Raw genomic sequence first — 23,660 nt, 5'->3', positions numbered from 1 at the left:
CTATATGTATGACTGCTTTTCTCCCTGTTCCACACATTTTTATTAAAAAGTGCCAGTATGAGTGAACATTTGGTTGTAAATCCTTAACTCACATGTATTTATGGCAACTATCAATATTATAGTATTAGTAAAGTAACGTAAGTGACAGTGATTGAATGAAAGTAAAATAATAGTAAATAAATAGATGATAATCCTCAAAACACAGTTTTACATTTAAATCAGGCTGATTTTTCCACCCATATCGTTTTCTAAAAATCATGCAAGTACATTTTTTATACTGGTGCAAATACACAGACATGGACCACTACTGGGGTGAAAGATTCAGTGGTAGAGATTGCTAGTATTCCAAATCTTTTCTTGGTCACCATTTCTGCATATATGCCAAGGAAAAGTATTAATACCCCCCATACACTAATGCAAATATGAAATATGCTTCAGTTGTCCCCAAAATGAATATTAATGAGCCAAAGGATAGCTAACGAATCTGAAAAAGTATGCTGAGGTACAACAACATACATTTAGAACATCTTGATCAGCTTTGTCGCATTTTTCTTAAAAAAGCAGATGAAATTAAAACACAATAGACTAACAAAATCAATATTGTCCCATTTTAATAGCATTCCTAATATGACATTACCATATTTCAGTCTTAAGTTCCATGTTAAAAATGAAATGAGAAACATTTAAACGTTTCCATTAACCATTCTAACATAATCTCCATTTAATATGCAATGTACTTCTTCAAACTATTCTGAAGAATATCACTTACTCCCATGATGTCCGTACTTATGCAAAAAATGTACACTTATGTGTTCCTTTTTAAAATGCATTTATTTATTATTTTTATTTAATTATTCATTTTTTAAACTGTGTTAACCGGCTTAGAGCATTGGTCCAATAGGACAACTTTCAAATACAATACATACAAATCAATCAAGATGAAAAACTGAATATCAAAATGTCGGTCCAGACAGTTTATAATATTAATACGCCTTACTGTACAGATGTTAGAATTATATAATGATACAAAAATAGGATTATGTAAAAGTTATGTAAACATACAGTAAGTAGACAATGTGTGTGTGTGTGTATATATATATATATATATATATATATATATATATATATATATATATATATATATATATATATATACTGTAGGAAATTCCTAATAGTTATAAGGCTATACCTAAGGAGATAATGGCTGGTAACTGTATCTGCACCTACATTCTATATTAATGAAGCTAGCTGCTTGGTACATGTGAGCACATATTGCTTTTTCGAATCTTTTAAAGTTGGATTAGGTTTTTGATTACTTATAATATGTTACCAAAACAGAAACTGTGGTTTTAAATAAGATCAATCTAGTAGTAATTGATTCCTATAAGGATTTCTTGTGAAAGTTAACATTGGAGAAAAGAAGGCATGCATTTTGCATTAAATATAAATGGTGTGCAAAGCCTCAGGAAAGGGCAAAGTACAGTGTCCCCTATTGCCTGTGAATCTCCCCTTAATGAAATTTTCTTATCAGAGGGACAGATCGCATACTACTTCGGAAGAATAAAGGTAATGTTCATTACTCATGCAGGCTTTTGTTTAGTGACCTTATGAACCCAGCCTGTAAAGCTAATGATACACTCTGAAAAGTATAGCACCAGACTCACTGATGTGGTATATGCATACATCATGGCATATCACCCAGAACCCAGTCCAGCGGGACTGATGCCCATCTTGCAGTACCTGAAAATCCATGAATGTATGAACTATATACTAGATGAATTTTGTTTTCTGATTGCTGTTAGAAAACATTCAATATAAAGTTACTGTTTGTACAAAATGTAACACCAAAGTGTGAATTACCCTGCTGGGTTTCACATTTCTATTCCCAACAGGCCCTCACATGTAAAGGTACTTGTAAGCTACTTGTACTCTAAATCTTGTCTTGCTACAGCAAAAACAGAAAGTAGAAAATAGGTTAAAAGCAGACATAACTCGAACTTGACAACTATTAACAGGCAGAAATCTTGAACAAAATAAAAACAGAAATAAACAAGTTTTAAGAATTTTCAGTGGGCTCAGTTGGATATGTCATGAGATTAGTAAACGTTGCATAGCATGATGGACACCCATGACAATCCGCTCCACAGACTCTCTTTTGGTAGCCAGGTTCTTCATGAAGAGGATTATTTCTAAAGAGCAGGAATGATTGCAAAGAGTGTTCATTGAACTCTGCCTTTAAATGCGGTGGGACACATTGTGAGCACTTGTAGTTTTGAAGAATATGCTTTCCACCTTCGCTTTCTTCAATGCAAATTGCTGCTATACCTTAGGTGAACAAAAGGAAACAAAATAAATAAAAAGCAGTGAGTCATAGTGGTCTGGTAGCAGAAATAAATGGTCCCTATGAGATCTCCCCAACCACAGTCTGATTAAGTTGTGTTTATTTAAAGATAATTCACTGCTATCAACTACTAGTACCCTGCTCTCTGAAAATGTATTTATTTATTTATTTACATTTGTTGACCGGGAGTGTCCGACTGGACATAGGTCCATTTTCAGCGGAGGCCCGGGGAGAAAAGCTCCACAGTTAAAATAAACAGACAGTAGTTACATTGGATTACATAGCAATTAACAATTTAACATAGCAATTACTTACAACATATTTACAGATGAAGAACATAGTACATCAGTAGACAACTAGAATTTTTATCTGTGAAGTACATAACAGACATTAACAAATGTTACAATAAGACGTTCCTGCTGTATAATAAGTACTAGGCTTATGAGCATCTGAGCTTGTGATAATCAAGGTAGTTAGTGGAGTGGAAAAAAAGGTAGTGGTTGGATGGGGTGGGTGATATTAGAGTGGGAGTTGCAAGGGCATAGCCAGCATGTTTTTAGGTGCACTTTTAGTAAAATTTTGAAGTGGGTGCATGATGGTACGGTGGTAATTGTGGGTGGAAGGGAGTTCCATAATTTGGTTATGGTGCAAGAGAATAGTGCTTCACCAGCAGAGTTATTGGCTTTAGTGATCTGCAAGTGATTTTTGTTGCTGGATCTTAGTGGTCTGGTGGTGCGATCTCACCTCTCCTAAACAAAAAAGCTTGCTAATAAAAAGATTCCATTTTGTTCTGTTTAAGTACTCTGCAATATATGCAGAAACATATCTGCAGTACTATCAGTGCTCTCACACCTAATGCACCATGTTGCAGGAATTGAGAACAGTGACCTCCTGTCCACAGAAGCAGGTAGCATGACTTCCAGAACAACAGTACTCCTGCCTCACTTTCAGTCTTTGGGGTAAGGCATTTTACCACTCTTGTGGTTCTGTCAATGTGCCTGGAAAACATAACGGTTTTCAGAATGATAATTGATGTAATGTATTAGTTATGATGTACACCCAATAACAGCTTTTAGTCAACTGAACTCTTCAAGAATCTGAGATGTCACATGCTATACAGACTTATTCCTGGTAATCCTCCTAAAGCTATGTCTGGTGTATCATTACTGCACATTTGCAACACTGGGAGATTGGATTTAGTCTTTGTATACTGAATAAGGTACAAAAGACAAATGTATTTTGAAGAGTATGCAGGAGCATTGTTCTTGTGAAATCATTTATTTACTACCACACAGTATATAGAGTTTGAGGGACTGAAACCCATCTTCAAGACAAATGCTATTTACATGTCACTGCTTTAACCCACTATGCTATAGTGGGAACACTAAAGCCCGAACTGTAACCTCCCTCTTGTACAGATGGCAGAAAGCTACAAGAATGATACAGGGGATGGACAAATGTGAACAATTCAGGTCTTTGATGAGTAAAATCCACAACTTATCTGAAACAATTCAGTTTTGGTTTGTGATTTATGGTGCAACTACTTGGTAAGAGAAGATTTATTTTTCCTTTGATTTTTCAGTTTGTTGTTAGAAATGGATAGATTGTAGGCAGTCAACTCTTACTGTTACTTTACCATTATAACGAGGTGCAACTGCAAATGACAGTCTTCAATAAGCATGATGGTAGGAGTAAAGACATGAAATTGATAAACTGTCTATAGATTCTAAAATTTATTTTCAAACCCAACAGGTTATAGATATATTTACATAATCTTATGCAAGGGAGTGATAAATTGTCCTAGTAACATCCAAGTAACTTCAGATACTGAAATTAAATTAGGCACTAGGCAAACTGGACCCAAACAAAGCACAGGGAGGGGATGGAATTTACAAGTATCATTATATCAGTTATTTACTAGGTCATTTTAGTATGAGGACAGTCCTCAAGATTGGAGACATGCACTTGTTAAACCTATTTATAGGGGAAAGGGGAACAGGACAAACCCACAGTCATACAGACCCATAACTTTATTTTCTTCTTGTGGAAAAAAATAATAGTGATTGTTTTGGATAAATTATTGTCAGAACTGGAAAGGTTAAGATGTGCAATCATATATCAGCATACATATATTGAACATAAGTCTATAATCACCTGTAATATGATATTCTATAACAATATAATAACAGCTATTAATGAACAATTGTGCTATGATATAATTTATATAGACTTAAGTTTAGCCTTTGATAGGGTCATACACAAAACACTGATCAATAAATTAGAGCAATTAGGTAGTGAAGTAATCTTGATATGACGAATAGCTGCATGGCTTTCAAAAAGGAAAAAGCAAATATCATACAGGAATTGGACAAGTGAAATTAGATAACAGTCAGGGTGTCCCACAATGCTTTGTCACAGGTCCATAGTTGTTCAGGTTGTAACTTTCAGATCTGTCATTTTCATCTGAGATGTTCTACAGTCTGTATGCAGATGACTTGAAAGTGAATAGGCTGAGTTGACGTGTTACAGATAGGGCATGTCTGCAAAAGAGTTTGTCTAAATTGACTATTTTGGCACAGAGGAAAGAATATGCTGATAAATAGATCAAAAATTAAGCATATGAGATTTAGATGATATAGATTTAAGGGTATATATTTAATACAACACACAGTAATTGAAACTGTTGATTCATTTAGGTACCTGGTTATATGGGTAGATCCACTTTTGAGTTTTTCTAATCATATCAGTCAATTGGTTAATGATAGTTATAAAACTGTAGGTTGTATAAAATGATTTATAAAGTCTAGGAAATTAGAAATGATGAAATCATTGTAAGTTAAATTAGAGCCAAACTAGAGTATGGAATAACAATGTAGAAACCTTATAAGAAAACAAGCATGAGTAAATTGGAAAGAGTAAAACTGTCTTTTGGCTTTTCCTGGTTAGGGGTCGCCACAGCGGAACTCCGGTCCGCTAATGATTGGCAGTAGATTTTTACGTGCTGGCTTGCCGGACCTAACACACAACATTCAATGAAGGAATGCCCATTCACGCATGTTGACACACAGAAGGTGCTCTAACTGAGAATCAAACGTGCAACGTCTAACTGTGAGGCGACAATGCTACCACAGCACCACCACCGTAGTATAGTAAATTGGAAAGATTACAGTGGAAATATACCATGGGCATCCATGGTTGCGAACATTTAAGTTATTATGAAAGACTAAAATATCTGAACTTGTACACTGTCTCATATAAATATTTAAGAGGAGATCTTATTCAGGAACACAAGACATTTAGAGACCACTACCTCATGGAATGTTTGAGGCTATCAAAAAAGTAATAGAGAATCATCAAACAACCCATTTAAAAGATTATATAGGAATGAGAGCTCTACTAATTGTTTCTCTGAGAGAGTAACTTAGATTACCAAATTATATTAAAACCAGCACAAATGTATTTAATTTTAAGAACAACTTGAACATTTATTATGGGAATGACTTGTCTTAGTATACTGGCAAAAACAGAAGGATGCTATTGCTTGTGCCTGAAACATTTGAATGTATGTATGCATGTACAAAATGCACATAGGAAGGAAATGTCCTGGCAGTTAACATTTTCAAAGTAGGGCACCTTGGCCATAAGACTGCTTCTAAGACTTTGTTTCTTCTATTTATATTACCAGTCCCAAGTTCTAAAACTCAGATAAGAAATAAAATCATAAATCTTATATACTGATGTATCAAACATGGAAATGAGTAACAAGGATACTTCCTGTCTCAAAGATGAAGGAATTCCAGAGTTACTTATTTGTTTCTTGTTTACCTTTGTTAACTGGGAAAGCTTGCAGGGAAGAACCTATTTTCAGCCAAGGCCTGGATAAGAAAGCTCTAGAAATGCTTACAAATAAATGGAAATGTATACATGCATACTATTCATGGAGTAACAAACAGAAATGATGACTTTACATATTAAAGCAACAAAACATTTAGACACATGCAAATTCCAGAAGCGCAGAACTGGCTATTCTTAAAAGTACTCAAATGCATGTATTCTGCTGCATTTATTACTGATTGCTAGCAGCCTGATTAAATTCTGTTATTCTAAGCCTTTTGGCTTAAACACTTGGGCTTCAGGCCAGTTGTTTTACATTAAGAAGGTTTGTTGTCTGCACTCTTGTGGCAGGACAGGTAGCTTACATCCTTCTAAGTTGGGAGTTGCTGATTGAAGGCTTAGTGTCTGTTATTCTAAAAGTGTCTTAGTTCTGGTTTAAGCACTTGAGCTTCAGGCCAGTTATTTTACATTAAGAAGGTTTGTGGTCTGCACTCTTGTGGGAGGAGAGGGTAGATTATGTCCTTCTGAGCTTGCAATTTCTGCTTAAAGGCTTATTGTGCCTGCTTATTTGAACGGTTTCATTCCGAAATTGGTACACCTTGTTTGCTGTAGCATAGACTAGATTCAGACCTGCTGAATCTAGCTTTGTTTGTATAACTTGAGCACTAATCCAGGCCATCTTTTTTGGAGAAGGTTCCCCTGCACCCTAGTGGCAGGAGTGTGCAGCTGGAGCTTGTCTGATTGAAGGCTGTTGGAACAGGGCTCAGTTTTTAGCTTTTTTATTGGTTAATTGGTTAATTTGTTTAAATCAGTTTACTCGTTTGCTACTGTTATAGTTAAAAAAAGTTCTAGCTTGTTTTCCCACCTTTACTGTTACTAAAGTAGTACAGATATTGATTTGCTGTATTCAGGATTGTACTGTAGTTTCTGAGTTCCCCAGACCTTTCTGTGTTAGAGGGAAGTCTCTGAGCTTATCAGTGGGAGTGGTAAGCACTAGGTAGCCAGGTCTATATTGGAAACGTGAATGCTTACGTTGTCAAATATGGCATGATCGATACATATTAAGCGAATGCTCAATTTACTGACAGCCCAGAATGCAGAAAATCACATAATCGAATTGTTTTGGTTGGCCAATACCGTTCCACCCAGTGCTGAAAAAAAAACATTACCTAAATCACTAATGGTGTAGTCACACAATACAGTGCAATGTGTTTAAACACACACCACATTACTATACACTACACTGTGAAAGAAAATAATGTGACTGTGTTTAAAGTTTATATTGACAAAAGCTCACCCTATTTACACAGCACCGTTTGTGAAACATACATGCTCTGCACTACACTTTTAGTAGCATTGCTGTATGACTATATATGCACTTAACTTAACCCTACTTCTAACCCTAAGGTGTAGGTTGAATGTATTACCATATATGCACTTATCTTAACCCGCACCCTAATTCTAAGGTCAGTATCTATTGCACATTTATCATGTATCAAATAATACAGGTCAGTATCTATTGCACATTTATCATGTATCAAATAATACATGATTTAAAGTAATTTGTTTGTGTTGCATTGAGCAATATCTAGCTGGAAGTTGTGACTGTTTTCTCAGTAGGTCCCCACCCACCCTCCCTGTTTTTGTCTTGGTGATCTTGGTGGCTTTGAAACTGCCCACCCCTCTTGTAAATTTGCACTTGGATACTCCTCCTGGGCCCATCTCATTTGCTCACTCAAAAAAAAAAAAAAAAAATGTATCTGCTTTTACTGTATTTGTGTTTCTTCCTACTTTATTTTGCTTTTGCGTCATCTTAAAAGTACTCAATTGTATTTATTACTGCTTGGTGTAACTCATTCTAACTGGTAATAGACAATAAAATCCACGAACTTCAGGCTCCTTCTTTACTTTGAAAACTTTAATTTTAGATTTAACTTAAAACAGCAAAGAACAAGTAAAACCACAATAAATCAAACGCTTTCACCCAGGCTCTCCCAGGCTTTTTCAAGACAAGTTATAAGCCATTTTCTTTGACCTTTTATACAGGAGTGTTATGTGCAATCATGTGATCAATTAAACATTTAATTATTTAATTGTCACAGTTAGTTAACTCTTTGTTTCCAGAAAAAATACTTTTTAAAATGCTCCTGTGTGCTGATTATGTTGAATACCTGAGTAAAGAACTACTAGCAACATACAGTTCTTAGTTTCAATATAACAATAGTTTAGTTTATGGTGTTAAATGGTTAGAAAACCTTTAAGTTGTTTGCATATTTGCATTTTAAGTATAATAATGTGTAAACCTGCCATCAAATTATTACGTTGCAGTAAAATTTCATCTCATATAACAAATGTATAAAAATCAAAAAAACTAATCCTAGTGGGGTTAATGCTCCCAGAGACAAACACAGCAAAACAAGTCTATAAATAATGAATCCCAGGAGCAAAACAATGAAGGGCATAAAAGAGATGGTACCAATTCCTTCGTGTTGAATAAATCCACGGAACTCAAGCTCGTCTTTAAAACACTAAAATGTAGTTTAATTGTGCACACAGAATCACGGTTAGCGCTTTCGCTTCACAGCTTCATCAGACCAATTATACAATGACCAAGCTTCCATTTAAATAGAAGTAAAAGCGGGAAATTATAAATTCAACAATATATTTAAAGATAAATGTCCCATTTAAATAAAAGTGCGCACTATAAGGAAAATACTTGTGTCACAATCATTCTAATAAAGAACTACAGACATTCACTCAAAAGTGCACAAACAAAAGAAACTAAAACCTACATGAAAGAAAAAATAATGTATATATATATATAAAAAATACATATATATATATAGAAATGTATATATATATATATGTATAAAATATGCACTGCTATTGAACAAACAACTGCAAACATACATTAAAAACATTCTAAACATAATCATATTTATATCTATACAAAAATGCAACATCATAAAAACATCATGGAGAACAATGTGTAGTTAAATAGACCACACTAGAACCATACACATATACACTCACACTGTCTATCCTAGTGGTGATAAACTAGACAAGTGTAGAATGTCAATATAAATATGGGTTTATCATAGGCTCAAACTTTGAGTCTTCTCATTTTGAGAAAGGGTTTAATCGGTACTCTCCCATTTAACCCTGGAGGCATATCTGATCTCAACCTAATAATCCAATAGCTCTCTTTGGATTCTGTTACATTAGAGATGTCACCCCCTCGATGTGTACCATACAACCTCTCTAGAATCCTAAACTTAAAGGAATGATTAGCACCAGATTCTTGTACATGTTTGGCCAAGGCATTTGTAAGTGTACCAATCCTGATGTGATAGATGTGTTCACGCATTCGGTCCCTAAGACACCGGTTGGTCTTGCCAACATAGAATGCGGAACACAAAACGCATGTGGCTAGGTAGACCACATTCGTGGACATACAGTCCCCACCTGCTCGCACTGTAAACTCACCAAAACCACCAGGGTGTATAAATACTGGATCAGATTCAACATACAAACAGAAATTGCAATGGTTACAGGGTGATGTAAAATAAAGGCTCTCCATATCCCTATTCAGGGGAACTTTAGGGTAACATAATAACTTCCTCAAGTTATGTTTGTTCTTATAAACAAATTTTGGTCTATCACCTAGCACTCTTCTAATGGCAGGGTCCACTGATAGGACATGCCAGTGGCCGCTGATAACATCCTTAATACGCCCTACATCCTTGGTGTAAAACACTGGGCAAATGGCACCACTGTAACTATCATGTGCATCATTGTTGCCATTGTCTGAGTGCATAAACCTATTAGAAAAGTATGGGACAGCCTTCTCACTCCTCATACTATCACAATCCATTACACTTATAGCCAAATCATCCTCAACGTACCCACGTTCCCTGAACCTATCAGACAACTTCTCAAACTCATCTCTAAAGCATGCATCATCGGGGTTATATCTCGAGGCTCGCATCATTTGTCCTCGAACAATGTTCTTGTATATGTACCCCGGATGCATGCTGCTCCGATGAAGGAGAGTGTTCCTATGACATGTTTTTCTGTATAACCCTGTGTTGATGAAACCCCCTTCTAACTTCTCTACAAAGATGTCCAAAAATGGAATTTTAATCTCAGAAAACTCCATTACAAATGTTAAAAAACTAGTCGTGCCATTAATCTCATCCAAAAAAGTGTTCAATTCATCTATAGGGCCATCCCACAGAAAAAATAAATCATCAACAAAACGCCTATAGAAGGAACCATGCCTTCTATATAATGCATTCTGGAACATTTCATTCACCTCCCATTCAGCTGTCACAAGATTGGCGTAGCTATTGGCACACGAAGTGCCCATAGCTACGCCATCTCGTTGGAGGTAGAGTTTATCTGTGAAACAAAAAACATTAGTATACAAATAGGGATGAGACAGTTGATAGTGTTGGTACAGCATTGACTTCTAGCAACATCGTATCTACCGATGGTCCTGCAGTGAGGAGGAAAATAGGTTCAGGAAGGGGGGCCACTAATTACTCTGTGTCTTCAGGCAATAATTTACCATGTGTGAGTGGTGATGCTGTTGAGAGAGTGTTTGATTCGAAGCACCCTTTTCCCATCAGACCAATCCCATTAGAAGGGAGGAAGCGGTCGGAGAGCAGAGGGCGACAGAAGAGGAAGTTCTCTCCAGACCACTCACACACATTGAGTATCAAGAAGATGTGGGAATCAAGGAAGAGGGATTAGTTTTTAACTTGTCCTCGGTTACATTAAGTTCTGATGAAAGGTATGTTTTGTCCAAGGGTCTTTCCTTCATACCCTCTAGTTTTAGTGCTTTGGAGGAAACCATTAGAGATTTCAAGATTTTTATACGAAATTTGTCTTTGAAATTGGTATTTCAAGATTCCATTCACCATGAAACACTCAGAAAACCGAGCACGTATACCCCACCACTACCGCCCCTTTTAGCAGCATATAGTCGGTTAGTGGAGGATGATTTATACAAATTATGGTATACGGATGGCAGGTGTAATAAAAAGATACACAACCTGAATTATAATCAGAGAAGGGCTCTTCAGAATTTATGTAATAATCCAGATATCATTGTTAGACCTGCAGACAAGGGAGGTGGTGTGGTTGTGTTTGATTCTGACAGATACAACCGAGATATGTGTAATATGTTGAGTGACGAGAAGTTTTATATTTCCGTAACTCCAGATAGAGTGAAGGCTATCATTGAGTGTGTCCACAGTATGCTGGTGGATCTTTTGAGGAGTGAGGTTATTGATAAGGAATTGTTTGATTTCCTGCAAGTCTTGCATCCGTTAATACCGGTTATTCAGGGCCTTCCGAAAGTCCACAAGAATAGAGCCCATCCACCATTGAGGCCTATAGTAGCAGGAAGAGGATGGTCCACTGAACCCTTTTCCATCTATGTTGAAAGCAAATTGAGACCAATTGTTAATGACAACCAATATATTTTACGGGACACCAAACAATTCTTGTTAGATCTTTATGGTTTTTTGGGCACCAACTGGACAGATGTTGAATATATTTTTGTCACTATGGACATTCAATCACTGTTCACAGTGATACCCAATTCAGTGGGAGTTGAAATGGTGGATAGATATCTGAGAAGGGTTTCTGGGTATAGCGACAATGAGATAGATCTTCTCATGGCTTTTTTAGAGATAATATTGGAATCTAATGTTTTTTGTTTCACAGATAAACTCTACCTCCAACAAGATGGCGTAGCTATGGGCACTTCGTGTGCCAATAGCTACGCCAATCTTGTGATAGCTGAATGGGAGGTGAATGAAATGTTCCAGAATGCATTATATAGAAGGCATGGTTCCTTCTATAGGCGTTTTGTTGACGATTTATTTTTTCTGTGGGATGGCTCTATAGATGAATTGAACACCTTTGTGGATGAGATCAATGACACGACTAGTTTTTTAACATTTGTAATGGAGTTTTCTGAGATTAAAATTCCATTTTTGGACATCTTTGTAGAGAAGTTAGAAGGGGGTTTCATCAACACAGGGTTATACAGAAAAACATGTCATAGGAACACTCTCCTTCATCGGAGCAGCATGCATCCGGGGTACATATACAAGAACATTGTTCGAGGACAAATGATGCGAGCCTCGAGATATAACCCCGATGATGCATGCTTTAGAGATGAGTTTGAGAAGTTGTCTGATAGGTTCAGGGAACGTGGGTACGTTGAGGATGATTTGGCTATAAGTGTAATGGATTGTGATAGTATGAGGAGTGAGAAGGCTGTCCCATACTTTTCTAATAGGTTTATGAACTCAGACAATGGCAACAATGATGCACATGATAGTTACAGTTACATTTGCCCAGTGTTTTACACCAAGGATGTAGGGCGTATTAAGGATGTTATCAGCGGCCACTGGCATGTCCTATCAGTGGACCCTGCCATTAGAAGAGTGCTAGGTGATAGACCAAAATTTGTTTATAAGAACAAACGTAACTTGAGGAAGTTATTATGTTACCCTAAAGTTCCCCTGAATAGGGGTATGGAGAGCCTTTATTTTACATCACCCTGTAACCATTGCAATTTCTGTTTGTATGTTGAATCTGATCCAGTATTTATACACCCTGGTGGTTTTGGTGAGTTTACAGTGCGAGCAGGTGGGGACTGTATGTCCACGAATGTGGTCTACCTAGCCACATGCGTTTTGTGTTCCGCATTCTATGTTGGCAAGACCAACCGGTGTCTTAGGGACCGAATGCGTGAACACATCTATCACATCAGGATTGGTACACTTACAAATGCCTTGGCCAAACATGTACAAGAATCTGGTGCTAATCATTCCTTTAAGTTTAGGATTCTAGAGAGGTTGTATGGTACACATCGAGGGGGTGACATCTCTAATGTAACAGAATCCAAAGAGAGCTATTGGATTATTAGGTTGAGATCAGATATGCCTCCAGGGTTAAATGGGAGAGTACCGATTAAACCCTTTCTCAAAATGAGAAGACTCAAAGTTTGAGCCTATGATAAACCCATATTTATATTGACATTCTACACTTGTCTAGTTTATCACCACTAGGATAGACAGTGTGAGTGTATATGTGTATGGTTTTAGTGTGGTCTATTTAACTACACATTGTTCTCCATGATGTTTTTATGATGTTGCATTTTTGTATAGATATAAATATGATTATGTTTAGAATGTTTTTAATGTATGTTTGCAGTTGTTTGTTCAATAGCAGTGCATATTTTATACATATATATATATATATACATTTCTATATATATATATATATATTTTTTATATATATATATATACTATTTTTTCTTCCATGTAGGTTTTAGGATTTTTTGTTTGTGCATTTTTGAGTGAATGTTTATAGTTCTTTATTAGAATGGTTGTGACACGAGTATTTTCTATATAGTGCGCATTTTTATTTAAATGGGATATTTACCTTTAAATATATTGTTGAATTTACAATTTCCCGCTTTTACTTCTATTTAAATGGAAGCTTGGTCATTGTATAATTGGTCTGATGAAGCTGTGAAGCGAAAGCGCTAACCGTGATTCTGTGTGCACAATTAAACTACATTTTAGTGTTTTAAAGAAGAGCTTGAGTTCCGTGGATTTATTCAACACGAAGGAATTGGTACCATCTCTTTTATGCCCTTCATTGTTTTGCTCCTGGGATTCATTATTTATATAAATGTATAAAAATATTTAAAACATTTAAAATGTAATGATACAAATAAAATAAATATAATAAATGTATAAATAAATATATTGGCTGTTTTAAATACTTAAAAACTCTGTCTCAACAGCCCTGTTAAAATACATATTGAAAATACATGCCATAAATAAGGATTAAAAATATCCATTATCAATACGCTTAGCAAATACCTGTTAAAAATGCGTATAAAAATGCATGTCAAAGAAATACATATTCAAAATAGATTAAAAGTATGCATCAAAATACATGTTAAAAATACATGTTAGAAATAATTTGTGTGCAAGTCCAAAATGTGAACAAATAAACATTATAATTAGAGTTGTAATTATAATGTCAAGATCTTGTACCAAGTATGTGTGCCGGATCTTACAGTGTTTGATAGCCATAGCCTCACTCTTCTTATTAAAATACTTGCATGTAAAAAAACTTATTTATAGATTATATACAACTAAATGTAAAGAATTATTGTGGTAAAAATCTCCACCTAGAACGTCCTTTGAATAGTCTTATAGTATGCTTATGTTATAATTTTGCCCTTCTGAGTTTAAGTGCACTTCTCAGACTTATAGCATCATTCAAGCCAGGGGGTCTTGAGGCATCCAATGTTAACTGCCAAAGAAGTTCTTTGTATTCTAGGGAAGATTCCCAATCTCCACCTCTTGGGTTACTCTTCATTTGGTCTAACACTAAAAATTTTAGATCCATCTGATTACAATTTAAAGAATGCCTGTAAAACGCATTTGTTTCCTTTTGCTTGCTTACTTCATAAAGATGTTCATAAATCCTTTTTGCTAGTGTTCTTTCTGTTTTGCCTACATAAAAACTCAGACAATGTTGGCAAATTCCAAGATAAACCACCCCTTTAGTTTTGCAGTTATAGTAGGCTAAAGATCCAACATATCTTTTCCTTGATTTAAGGTATAAACCCTTCCTATTCATAACATAAGGACACTGCTTGCATGTTTTGCATTTAAATGTACCACACCTAGATGGTCCTTCATTCTCCTTCACTAACAGATTGGCCTCAAAACAGTCTTTTAAATTCATATTCCTTCTCTTAATAAAATGAGGTTTATTCCCTAAAATTTGTTTGAATTCTTCATTAGATGTTAAAATTGGCCAATACTTCTCCACAATCTTCTCTACTGCTGCACTTTCATTACAATTAGTGTGTATAAATGACTTAGTTTGTCCCTTATTGGCATTCTCTACTGTCACCATTTTGTGACTATGGACTTCACCCAGCAGGGGAAAATATTTTACTTTTCTATTAGCTATGACCTCCATGGCTATCGATTCAAACATTTGTGTGGGATAACCTCTTTCCATAAACAATGTTTTTAGGAAGGCAACTTCCTTTTTAAAGACATTTTCTTCTGTGCACATTCTGGAGGCTCTGATCAATTGCCCCTTTATAATCCCTTTCTTTTGGAATAAGGGGTGATAGCTATCAAAGTGTAAGTACGTGTTTGAAAAACTTTCTTTCCTATGTATACTAGATTCAAAACATTGTTTTTCAAAATTCTTATACAAGCATACATCTAAGTAGTGCAAACTGTCATCCTTAATGCTGCTCGTGAATTTCAAAAAATTGGTACTTAAATTAATATAGCAAATACATTTGTGTAATTCCTCTTTACTCCCCTTCCAGAGAATGCAGATGTCATCCAGGTAACGTTGGTAATGCATTATATTTTTCTTCCATTCTGTGTTGAAAATACAATTTGACTCCCAAAAACCCAATACTATATTAGCATATGCCGAAGCACAAGGGGTGCCCATTGCTACACCTCTCTTTTGACAAAATAATTCCCCATTGAAAAAAATGAAGTTGTTAGTTAGTATTGTTTCCATAAATTCTACCAGGAGCCCTATTGTGTTTGCTGTTAAACCTGAGTGCCTTGTCAGCATATCATTGAACCATCTAAGCCCTGTCTCGTATGGTATGCTTGGGAACAACTCGACTACGTCAATTGTAACCAAAAATTGTGTTTCCATGAAATATTCATTTTTGATGCTTCTTAGGAACTCCCATGAGTCCTTACACAAACCCTGCATTGAGTCCACAAACTTCTTAAGTGTAAAATCCACAAATTTTCCCAATGGCTCTGTAATACTCTTTGCACCAGCTACAATGGGTCTAAACTGCAATGGGTCCAGACCCTTGTGTACTTTGGGGATGCCAAAAATAATGGGAGTTACTCATTTGTTCACCCATAAATAATTGTATAGTTGTTCATTCATTGCCCCCTGGTATAAATGGTCTTCCAACATATATTTAATTTTAGCATAAGCAACGTTGCATTCATTGATTGAGACACTGTTGTACTGCTCTGTGTCATGTAAGGAAGAATAAATAGAGGCTTCGTAATCATGTTGGTACATGAGTACAACCCCCCCCCCCCTTGTCCGTTTTCATAACCCTAATACCATCACTATTTAATTTTTTAATTAAACCAAATACTTCTTCAGGAAGGTTGTTATGATGATTTTGTTCTTTCTTATTCTTAATGCCCCTAATTTCTGTTTCAATCATTTCCTCAAATATTTTAAGTGTTGGATGTACTTGGTACAACATGTTGACATTATAATTACAACTCTAATTATAATGTTTATTTGTTCACATTTTGGACTTGCACACGAATTATTTCTAACATGTATTTTTAACATGTATTTTGATGCATACTTTTAATGTATTTTGAATATGTATTTCTTTGACATGCATTTTTATATGCATTTTTAACAGGTATTTGCTAAGCGTATTGATAATGGATATTTTTAATCCTTATTTATAGCATGTATTTTCAATATGTATTTTAACAGGGCTGTTGAGACAGAGTTTTTAAGTATTTAAAACAGCCAATATATTTATTTATACATTTATTATATTTATTTTATTTGTATCATTACATTTTAAATGTTTTAAATATTTTTATACATTTGTTATATGAGATGAAATTTTACTGCAACGTAATAATTTGATGGCAGGTTTACACATTATTATACTTAAAATGCAAATATGCAAACAACTTAAAGGTTTTCTAACCATTTAACACCATAAACTAAACTATTGTTATATTGAAACTAAGAACTGTATGTTGCTAGTAGTTCTTTACTCAGGTATTCAACATAATCAGCACACAGGAGCATTTTAAAAAGTATTTTTTCTGGAAACAAAGAGTTAACTAACTGTGACAATTAAATAATTAAATGTTTAATTGATCACATGATTGCACATAACACTCCTGTATAAAAGGTCAAAGAAAATGGCTTATAACTTGTCTTGAAAAATCCTGGGAGAGCCTGGGTGAAAGCGCTTGATTTATTGTAGTTTTACTTGTTCTTTGCTGTTTTAAGTTAAATCTAAAATTAAAGTTTTCAAAGTAAAGAAGGAGCCTGAAGTTCGTGGATTTTATTGTCTATTACCAGTTGGTTTTTGTGGTGCTTTGCACTTGAACTTTGTCTTGTAACTCATTCTAAGCCTTTTAGTTTAAACACTTGGGTTTCAGACCAGTTGTCTTGCATTAAGAAGGTTTGTGGTCTGCACTGTAGTGGCAGAACAGGTAGCTTACATCCTTCTAAGTTGGGAACTGCTGATTGAGGGCTCAGTGTCTGTTATTCTAAAAGTGTATTAATTCTGGTTTAAGCACTTGGGCTTCAGGCCAGTTATTTTACATTAAGACGGTTCGTGGTCTGCACTCTTGTGGGAGGAGAGGCTGGACTCTGCCTTCTGAGCTGGGAATTTATGGTTAAAGGCTTATAGTGCCTGCATATATGAACTGCTTCTTAATGAAATTGGTACACCTTGCTTGCTGTAGCATAGACTAGATCCAGGCCTGCTGTATCTAGCTTTGTTTGTATAACTTGATCACTAATCCAGGCATTCTTTAAAGTATTCAATAGTATTTATTACTGCTTGGTAGAAACTTGATTAAAGTGTAGCTATCATTCTAAGTCTTTTGGATTAAGCACTTGGGCTTCAGACCAGTTGTTTTACATTAGGAAGGTTTGTGGCCTGCACTGTGGTGGCAGGACAGGTAGCTTACATCCTTCTAAGTTGGGAACTGCTGATTGAGGGCTCAGTGTCTGTTATTCTAAAAGTGTATTAATTCTTGTTTAAGCACTTGGGCTTCAGGCCAGTTATTTTACATTAAGAGGGTTCGTGGTCTGCACTTTTGTGGGAGGAGAGGCTGGAATCTGCCCTTCTGAGCTGGGAATTTCTGGTTAAAGGCTTATAGTGCCTGCATATTTGAACTGCTTCTTAATGAAATTGGTACACCTTGTTTGCTGTAGCATAGACTAGATTCAGGCCTGCTGAATCTAGCTTTGTTTGTATAACTTGAGCACTAATCCAGGCATTCTTTAAAGTATTCAACTGTATTTATTACTGCTTGGTAGTAACTTGATTAAAGTGTAGCTGTCATTCTAAGTCTTTTGGATTAAGCACTTGGGCTTCAAACCAGTTGTTTTACATTAAGAAGGTTTGTGGCCTGCACTGTGGTGGCAGGACAGGTAGCTTACATTCTTCTAAGTTGGGAACTGCTGATTGAGGGCTCAGTGTCTGTTATTCTAAAAGTGTATTAGTTCTGGTTTAAGCGCTTGGGCTTCAGGCCAGTTATTTTACATTAAGAGGGTTCGTGGTCTGCACTCTTGTGGGAGGAGAGGCTGGACTCTGCCCTTCTGAGCTGGGAATTTCTGGTTAAAGGCTTATAGTGCCTGCATATCTGAACTGTTTCTTACTGAAATTGGTACACCTTGTTTGCTGTAGCATAGACTAGATCCAGGCCTGCTGAATCTAGCTTTGTTTGTATGCTTGTTGTTTGTTTGCTTGTTATTTCCCTGAAACGCTAATTCCACCTAAAACGCTGCTTTTCAGCACTTCTGTGGATCCCTAGTGATATCTGCATTGCTTACCGTACTTATTTCCTTGTTTCACTTGAAAGAAAGTTACTGTTTGTCATTTTTGCATTTAAGTTACCTGTAACACATTGCATTTAAGTTACCTGGCACTTGCTCACTAAAGCAATTATATAAGTCAGCACTAAAAAATGAAAAGCACAACACCCTCACAAACTCCCCTTGAGTACCTTGTTCCCCATTGGCCCTTTTTTTCAATTATAAAGGAATTCCCAATACTATTCTAGCATGTCCAAAGGTCAGTTGTGAATCTCCTCTCCGGTCCAGCTGGTGAATCTGGGAATCTTGAGGCAATGTTACAACTGCCTCATGTACACAGACAACCCTCTCCTCCTCCCAACAAATTTCAACACATGTGAGAGATGCAACCATATAGCCAAACTGGAGGCTAAGCTCTCTCAACTCAGTACTGGCATAACCAGTCAGGAGGAGAAGGAAACCACACTCACTACAATTCCAGTCTCACATAGACCTACTACGACAGCAAACCAAACACATAAACACACAAAAACATACTCGGATGCTCTAAATAAAAATCTGCCTAAGCAGCAGAGACCTCCAAAGCAGACACCCAAGCAACCGCTACCCCAAAACAAAACACGTGTAACACATAGCCCACAAAGCCAGTGTGCCGAACAGTCACAGCCCTTAAGGCTAAACAACACACCTGATACACTTGTAATAGGTGACTCTATCGTCAGGCACACTGACGTCCCGCTCACCAGGCTGAACAAGGAGAAAGTCACGGTGAGCTGCCTGTCGGGTGCTAGGATCCGCCACATAACACAAGCACTCAGGTCACTCCAAGGCAAGTACAAATATGACTCAGTCATTGCCCATGCTGGTGTGAATGACCTGAGACGTACATCCCTGGACTACATGAAAAGAGACATAGAGGAGCTCTCTGAGCATGTAGCCCAGGCTGGTATGACCCTGACCTTGAGTAGCATCTTACCCTCACCAAAAATGATGCCACAATATGAAGACAAGATGATCAATTTCAACAATTGGCTTAAGTATTGGTGTCATTCAAAGGGGATCCAATGCCTGTCAGCCTGGGATGACATGCTCGACAAGCCACGATGCTTCGCTAAGGATGGCTTGCACCTATCACCCCTGGGCTTTCGGATATTGGCAAAGGCTCTTGCTACCCCCATAGTGCCTTTTTTAGGCAAGGCTCAAAAGACAAACCCACCTCCATAGGTATCACAAGGGATAAGAAACTAAGAATAATGCTACTCAACGCCAGAAGTCTAAACCTCAAGATGCACCCACTCGAAACTCTCCTTAGCATGGAGAACATCGATATCTGTGCAGTAACAGAAACCTGATTCAAGGCTCCCAAGAGAACCCCAGCACTACCAGGTTATACCTCATACCATGCTTTTTGGCCCCAAAACTTGGACCAAACCACAAAAGGAGGGGGAGTATCAATATTCGTCAAAGATACCCACACCTCCAGGTTGGTGGCACAGCACGAAGCATCAGAGACTATCCATGTGCAACTAACAGTGGGTAAAACTGCCTTCCAGTTTATAGCCTGCTACAGACCACCCTTCCAAGCTCAGGAACCCCACTCAGCCTTCCTGAGAACACTGGAAAATATGAAGGTCTCTCCAAACACCATTATATTGGGTGACTTCAACTACCCACACATAGACTGGGAGCATTACTCTAGCTCCAACATCCTAGCCCAAAGGTTCCTAGAATTTATAAACTCAAATGCTATGGAACAACTTGTTACCACTCTCACAAGAGGGGAAAACATACTGGACCTGATCATCACCAACATGGGGACTCTATGCTCCAGACCAGAAATGTATCCCTCACTGGTAAGATCAGACCATAAACTAATCTCACTGGATATTCACATCTCGACCCCATCCCCTGCCCAGAAAACCACAGTGAAAAACTTCTCTAAAGCAAATTTCACAATCCTCAAAACCGAGGTGGAATCCTTCAAAGCCCCTGGGCCTGTGGAAAATACGGCCCAGACCACAGAATCCTTTATAAACGCATTCTATGAACACCTTCAGGAATGCATGGATCATGCAATCCCAAATAAAACCAAGACCCAATCCTCCAAAGGCAGACGTCCTGTTTGGTGGACCCCAGCCATAAACAAACTATACAGTAGAAGGAGGAAGCTACTATATGATAGAACAAAATCCCAAAAAGGGAAGGCATCTCTGATCAGTATTAGCAAAAAACTATGGGCACTCATAAAATTGTCTAAGGCCAGCTTCGAGAGAAAAATTGCACAGGACACTAAGGATAATCACAAGGCTTTCTTTAGTTATGTTAGGAACCTGGGTGGAAATTCCCCGATATGTTCAAAATTAGTCCAAAATACACCGAACCCACAGACATTGCCAACATCCTAGCTGACAGGTTCAGTGCAAACTTCTCCCCCCCTCCCCACCAAAAGGGCAAATATCTATCCCAGCAGAGTGCTGCCCCCCTGACATCTCAGATGCTCAGGTAAGAGACGCCCTCTCCAAAGCAAAAAAACACAGCATCAATGGGACCAGATGGTGTCCTGGGCTGCGTCCTACATGAACTCCAAGAAGAGCTAAACCCAAACATAAAACTACTGTTCAATCTCAGCCTTACTACAGGATATGTACCCAAAGAGTGGTGTACAGCAACAGTGGTCCCTCTCCACAAAGGTGGTGCCTCAACGGATCCTGGAAACTATCGCCCCATAAGCCTGACTAGCTTGGTCTGCAAAGCTATGGAAAGGATCATCATGGACCTCATAAATAAAGATATTGGAGACCTACAGACACTGGATCCTACCCAGTTCGGCTTTGTTAAGGGCAGATCTTGCCTCTTAAACCTGGTCAATTTCTTTGAAATAGTTACCAAGGCCATTGACGAGGGGAAGGTGGTCCACACAGCCTACCTGGACCTCGCAAAAGCCTTCGATACAATCCCCCACTCAGGCATTATAGATAAGCTCACCAGCTTAAATATAAACCCCTATGTCACTAGATGGGTTGCAAACTGGCTCAAGGACAGAACCCACATGGTTAGAATTGCTGGAGCCATGTCAGACTCCAAACCAGTTACAAGTGGCGTCCCACAAGGCTCAGTCCTGGGACCTCTCTTGTTCGGTATATATTTCTCGGAGGTACAGGCCAACACGGAAGGACTGTGGCTGACCAAGTTCGCAGATGACTGCAAACTGGGTACCATAATCGATTCTCCAGCCGACACAAGCATCCTCCAAAAGGGCCTCATAGAAACAGACAACTGGTGCCAGAGCCATGGCCTCAAGCTAAACGCCAAAAAGTGTATAGTCATCCCCTTTGGCAAAAACAAAGTGCCCACAAATTACCACATAGGTGGTAATCCATTAAGTACGGAAGAAGTAATTAGGGACCTGGGGATCCAAGTTGATAGCAATCTCTCATTTGACAACCACGTGGCCAAAGTGGTTAGAAAAACATTTTATATAGCCCACCTAATCATGAAGGGATTCACATCTAGATCAGGGGAGGTCATTGTGCCTCTTTACTCATCCCTCATCAGGCCCATAATTGAGTACAATGCCCCTTTTGGGATGTACCTTACCAGACACCTGCAGCAACTGGAAAGACCCCAAAAGTACCTCACCAAGAGGATCAAAGGGCTCAAACAGATGCCATATGCTGCCCGGTTAAAGAAACTCCAGCTCTACTCAGTGGCATACCGCCTGCTCAGAGGCGATCTGTGCCTGACGTATTTTACTCATTTTTAAATATTTATAATAAGACTTGTTTTAATATTTAGAGCAATCTCAGCATATTCTTCTAAACACATTCTATTTGTTATATTGGTATATTTATTGTGTCCTTTAAAGGTGTTAGGTAGGACAGTATGGATTCTGCAGGTTAAAAGTTTTTCAAGGCTGTTTTTAACTTTTAACTATCAGGTATATACAATGTTTAGTAAGGTGAACTTTTCTCTTTAAAATGTGATTTGCTGTTTAATTAATTGGTTAATTGTTTTATTATGGTAGTGTTATAAGCCTTTTGAAATGTCTGTTGGCTGTCTGATGAAGGAAAAACACTGGTTATTTCCAAAAGCGCTCACGTAATAAATTGCTCTTTAATTTATCCTGCTTGCTTTTGGTTTTCGTGATTCTAAGGATATAGGGAATCTCCAAACTCTGGATCCCACGCAATTTGGTTTTATGAAGGGTAGATCATGCCTGCTCAACCTGGTTAACTTCTTTTTTTGTCAGTCACCAGAGCTGTGGATGAGGGAAAGGCAGTTCATACAGCCTACCTCAATCTGGCCAAGGCCTTTGATACCATTCCTCACTCAGGAATTATTGACAGACTCACCAAACTAGGCATCAAATCCTGTATCACTAGGTGGGTTGCAGATTGGCTCACAGATAGAGCCCACAGTGTGAAAGTAGCAGACTCCAAGTCAGATTGCCGACCAGTCATGAGTGGAGTACCACAGGGATCAGTCCTGGTTCCTCTCCTGTTTGGCATCTACTTCTCAGAAGTCCAGGCCAACACAGAGGGACTCTGGCTGACCAAGTTCACTGACGATTGCAAGCTGGGAGCCATTATTAACTCCCCAAGTGATGTAGACATCCTACAGAAAGGCCTCACTGAGACCAATGACTGGTGTCAAAACCATGGCCTTAAGCTTAATGTCAAAAACTGTGTTGTCACTCCCTTTGGGAAAAACTCAGTTCCAACTAATTACCACATTGATGGTAGCCCAATGAATACTGAAGGGGTTATAAGAGATCTTGGGACACAGGTTGACAGCAACCTCTCCTTCGACCACCACATTGCCACTGTGGTCAGAAAGTCCTTCTATGTGG

The 23,660-nt window shown here is 37.6% G+C and overlaps 1 protein-coding gene across 1 annotated transcript in view; it reads right to left on the bottom strand.

The window, feature by feature from the left end:
• Positions 1–594: 594 nt before the first annotated feature.
• LOC122787511 (adenine phosphoribosyltransferase-like) overlaps positions 595–23,660 on the bottom strand; it is a 201,018-nt gene continuing 177,952 nt past the window's right edge. Inside the window, exon 6 of the mRNA XM_044054268.1 lies at positions 595–2,325. Within this exon, the coding sequence (XP_043910203.1) occupies positions 2,057–2,325 (269 nt within the window). The 3' untranslated portion in view covers positions 595–2,056. The remainder of the gene's footprint in view (positions 2,326–23,660) is intronic.

The sequence above is a fragment of the Protopterus annectens genome, chromosome 13.part0 (assembly GCF_019279795.1).
Source record: "Protopterus annectens isolate FY-2018-M chromosome 13.part0, PAN1.0, whole genome shotgun sequence".
Lineage (NCBI taxonomy): Eukaryota > Metazoa > Chordata > Ceratodontiformes > Protopteridae > Protopterus > Protopterus annectens.
The sequence above is the reverse complement of the archived record's forward strand: the minus strand, read 5'-3'. Positions and strand labels throughout refer to the sequence as shown.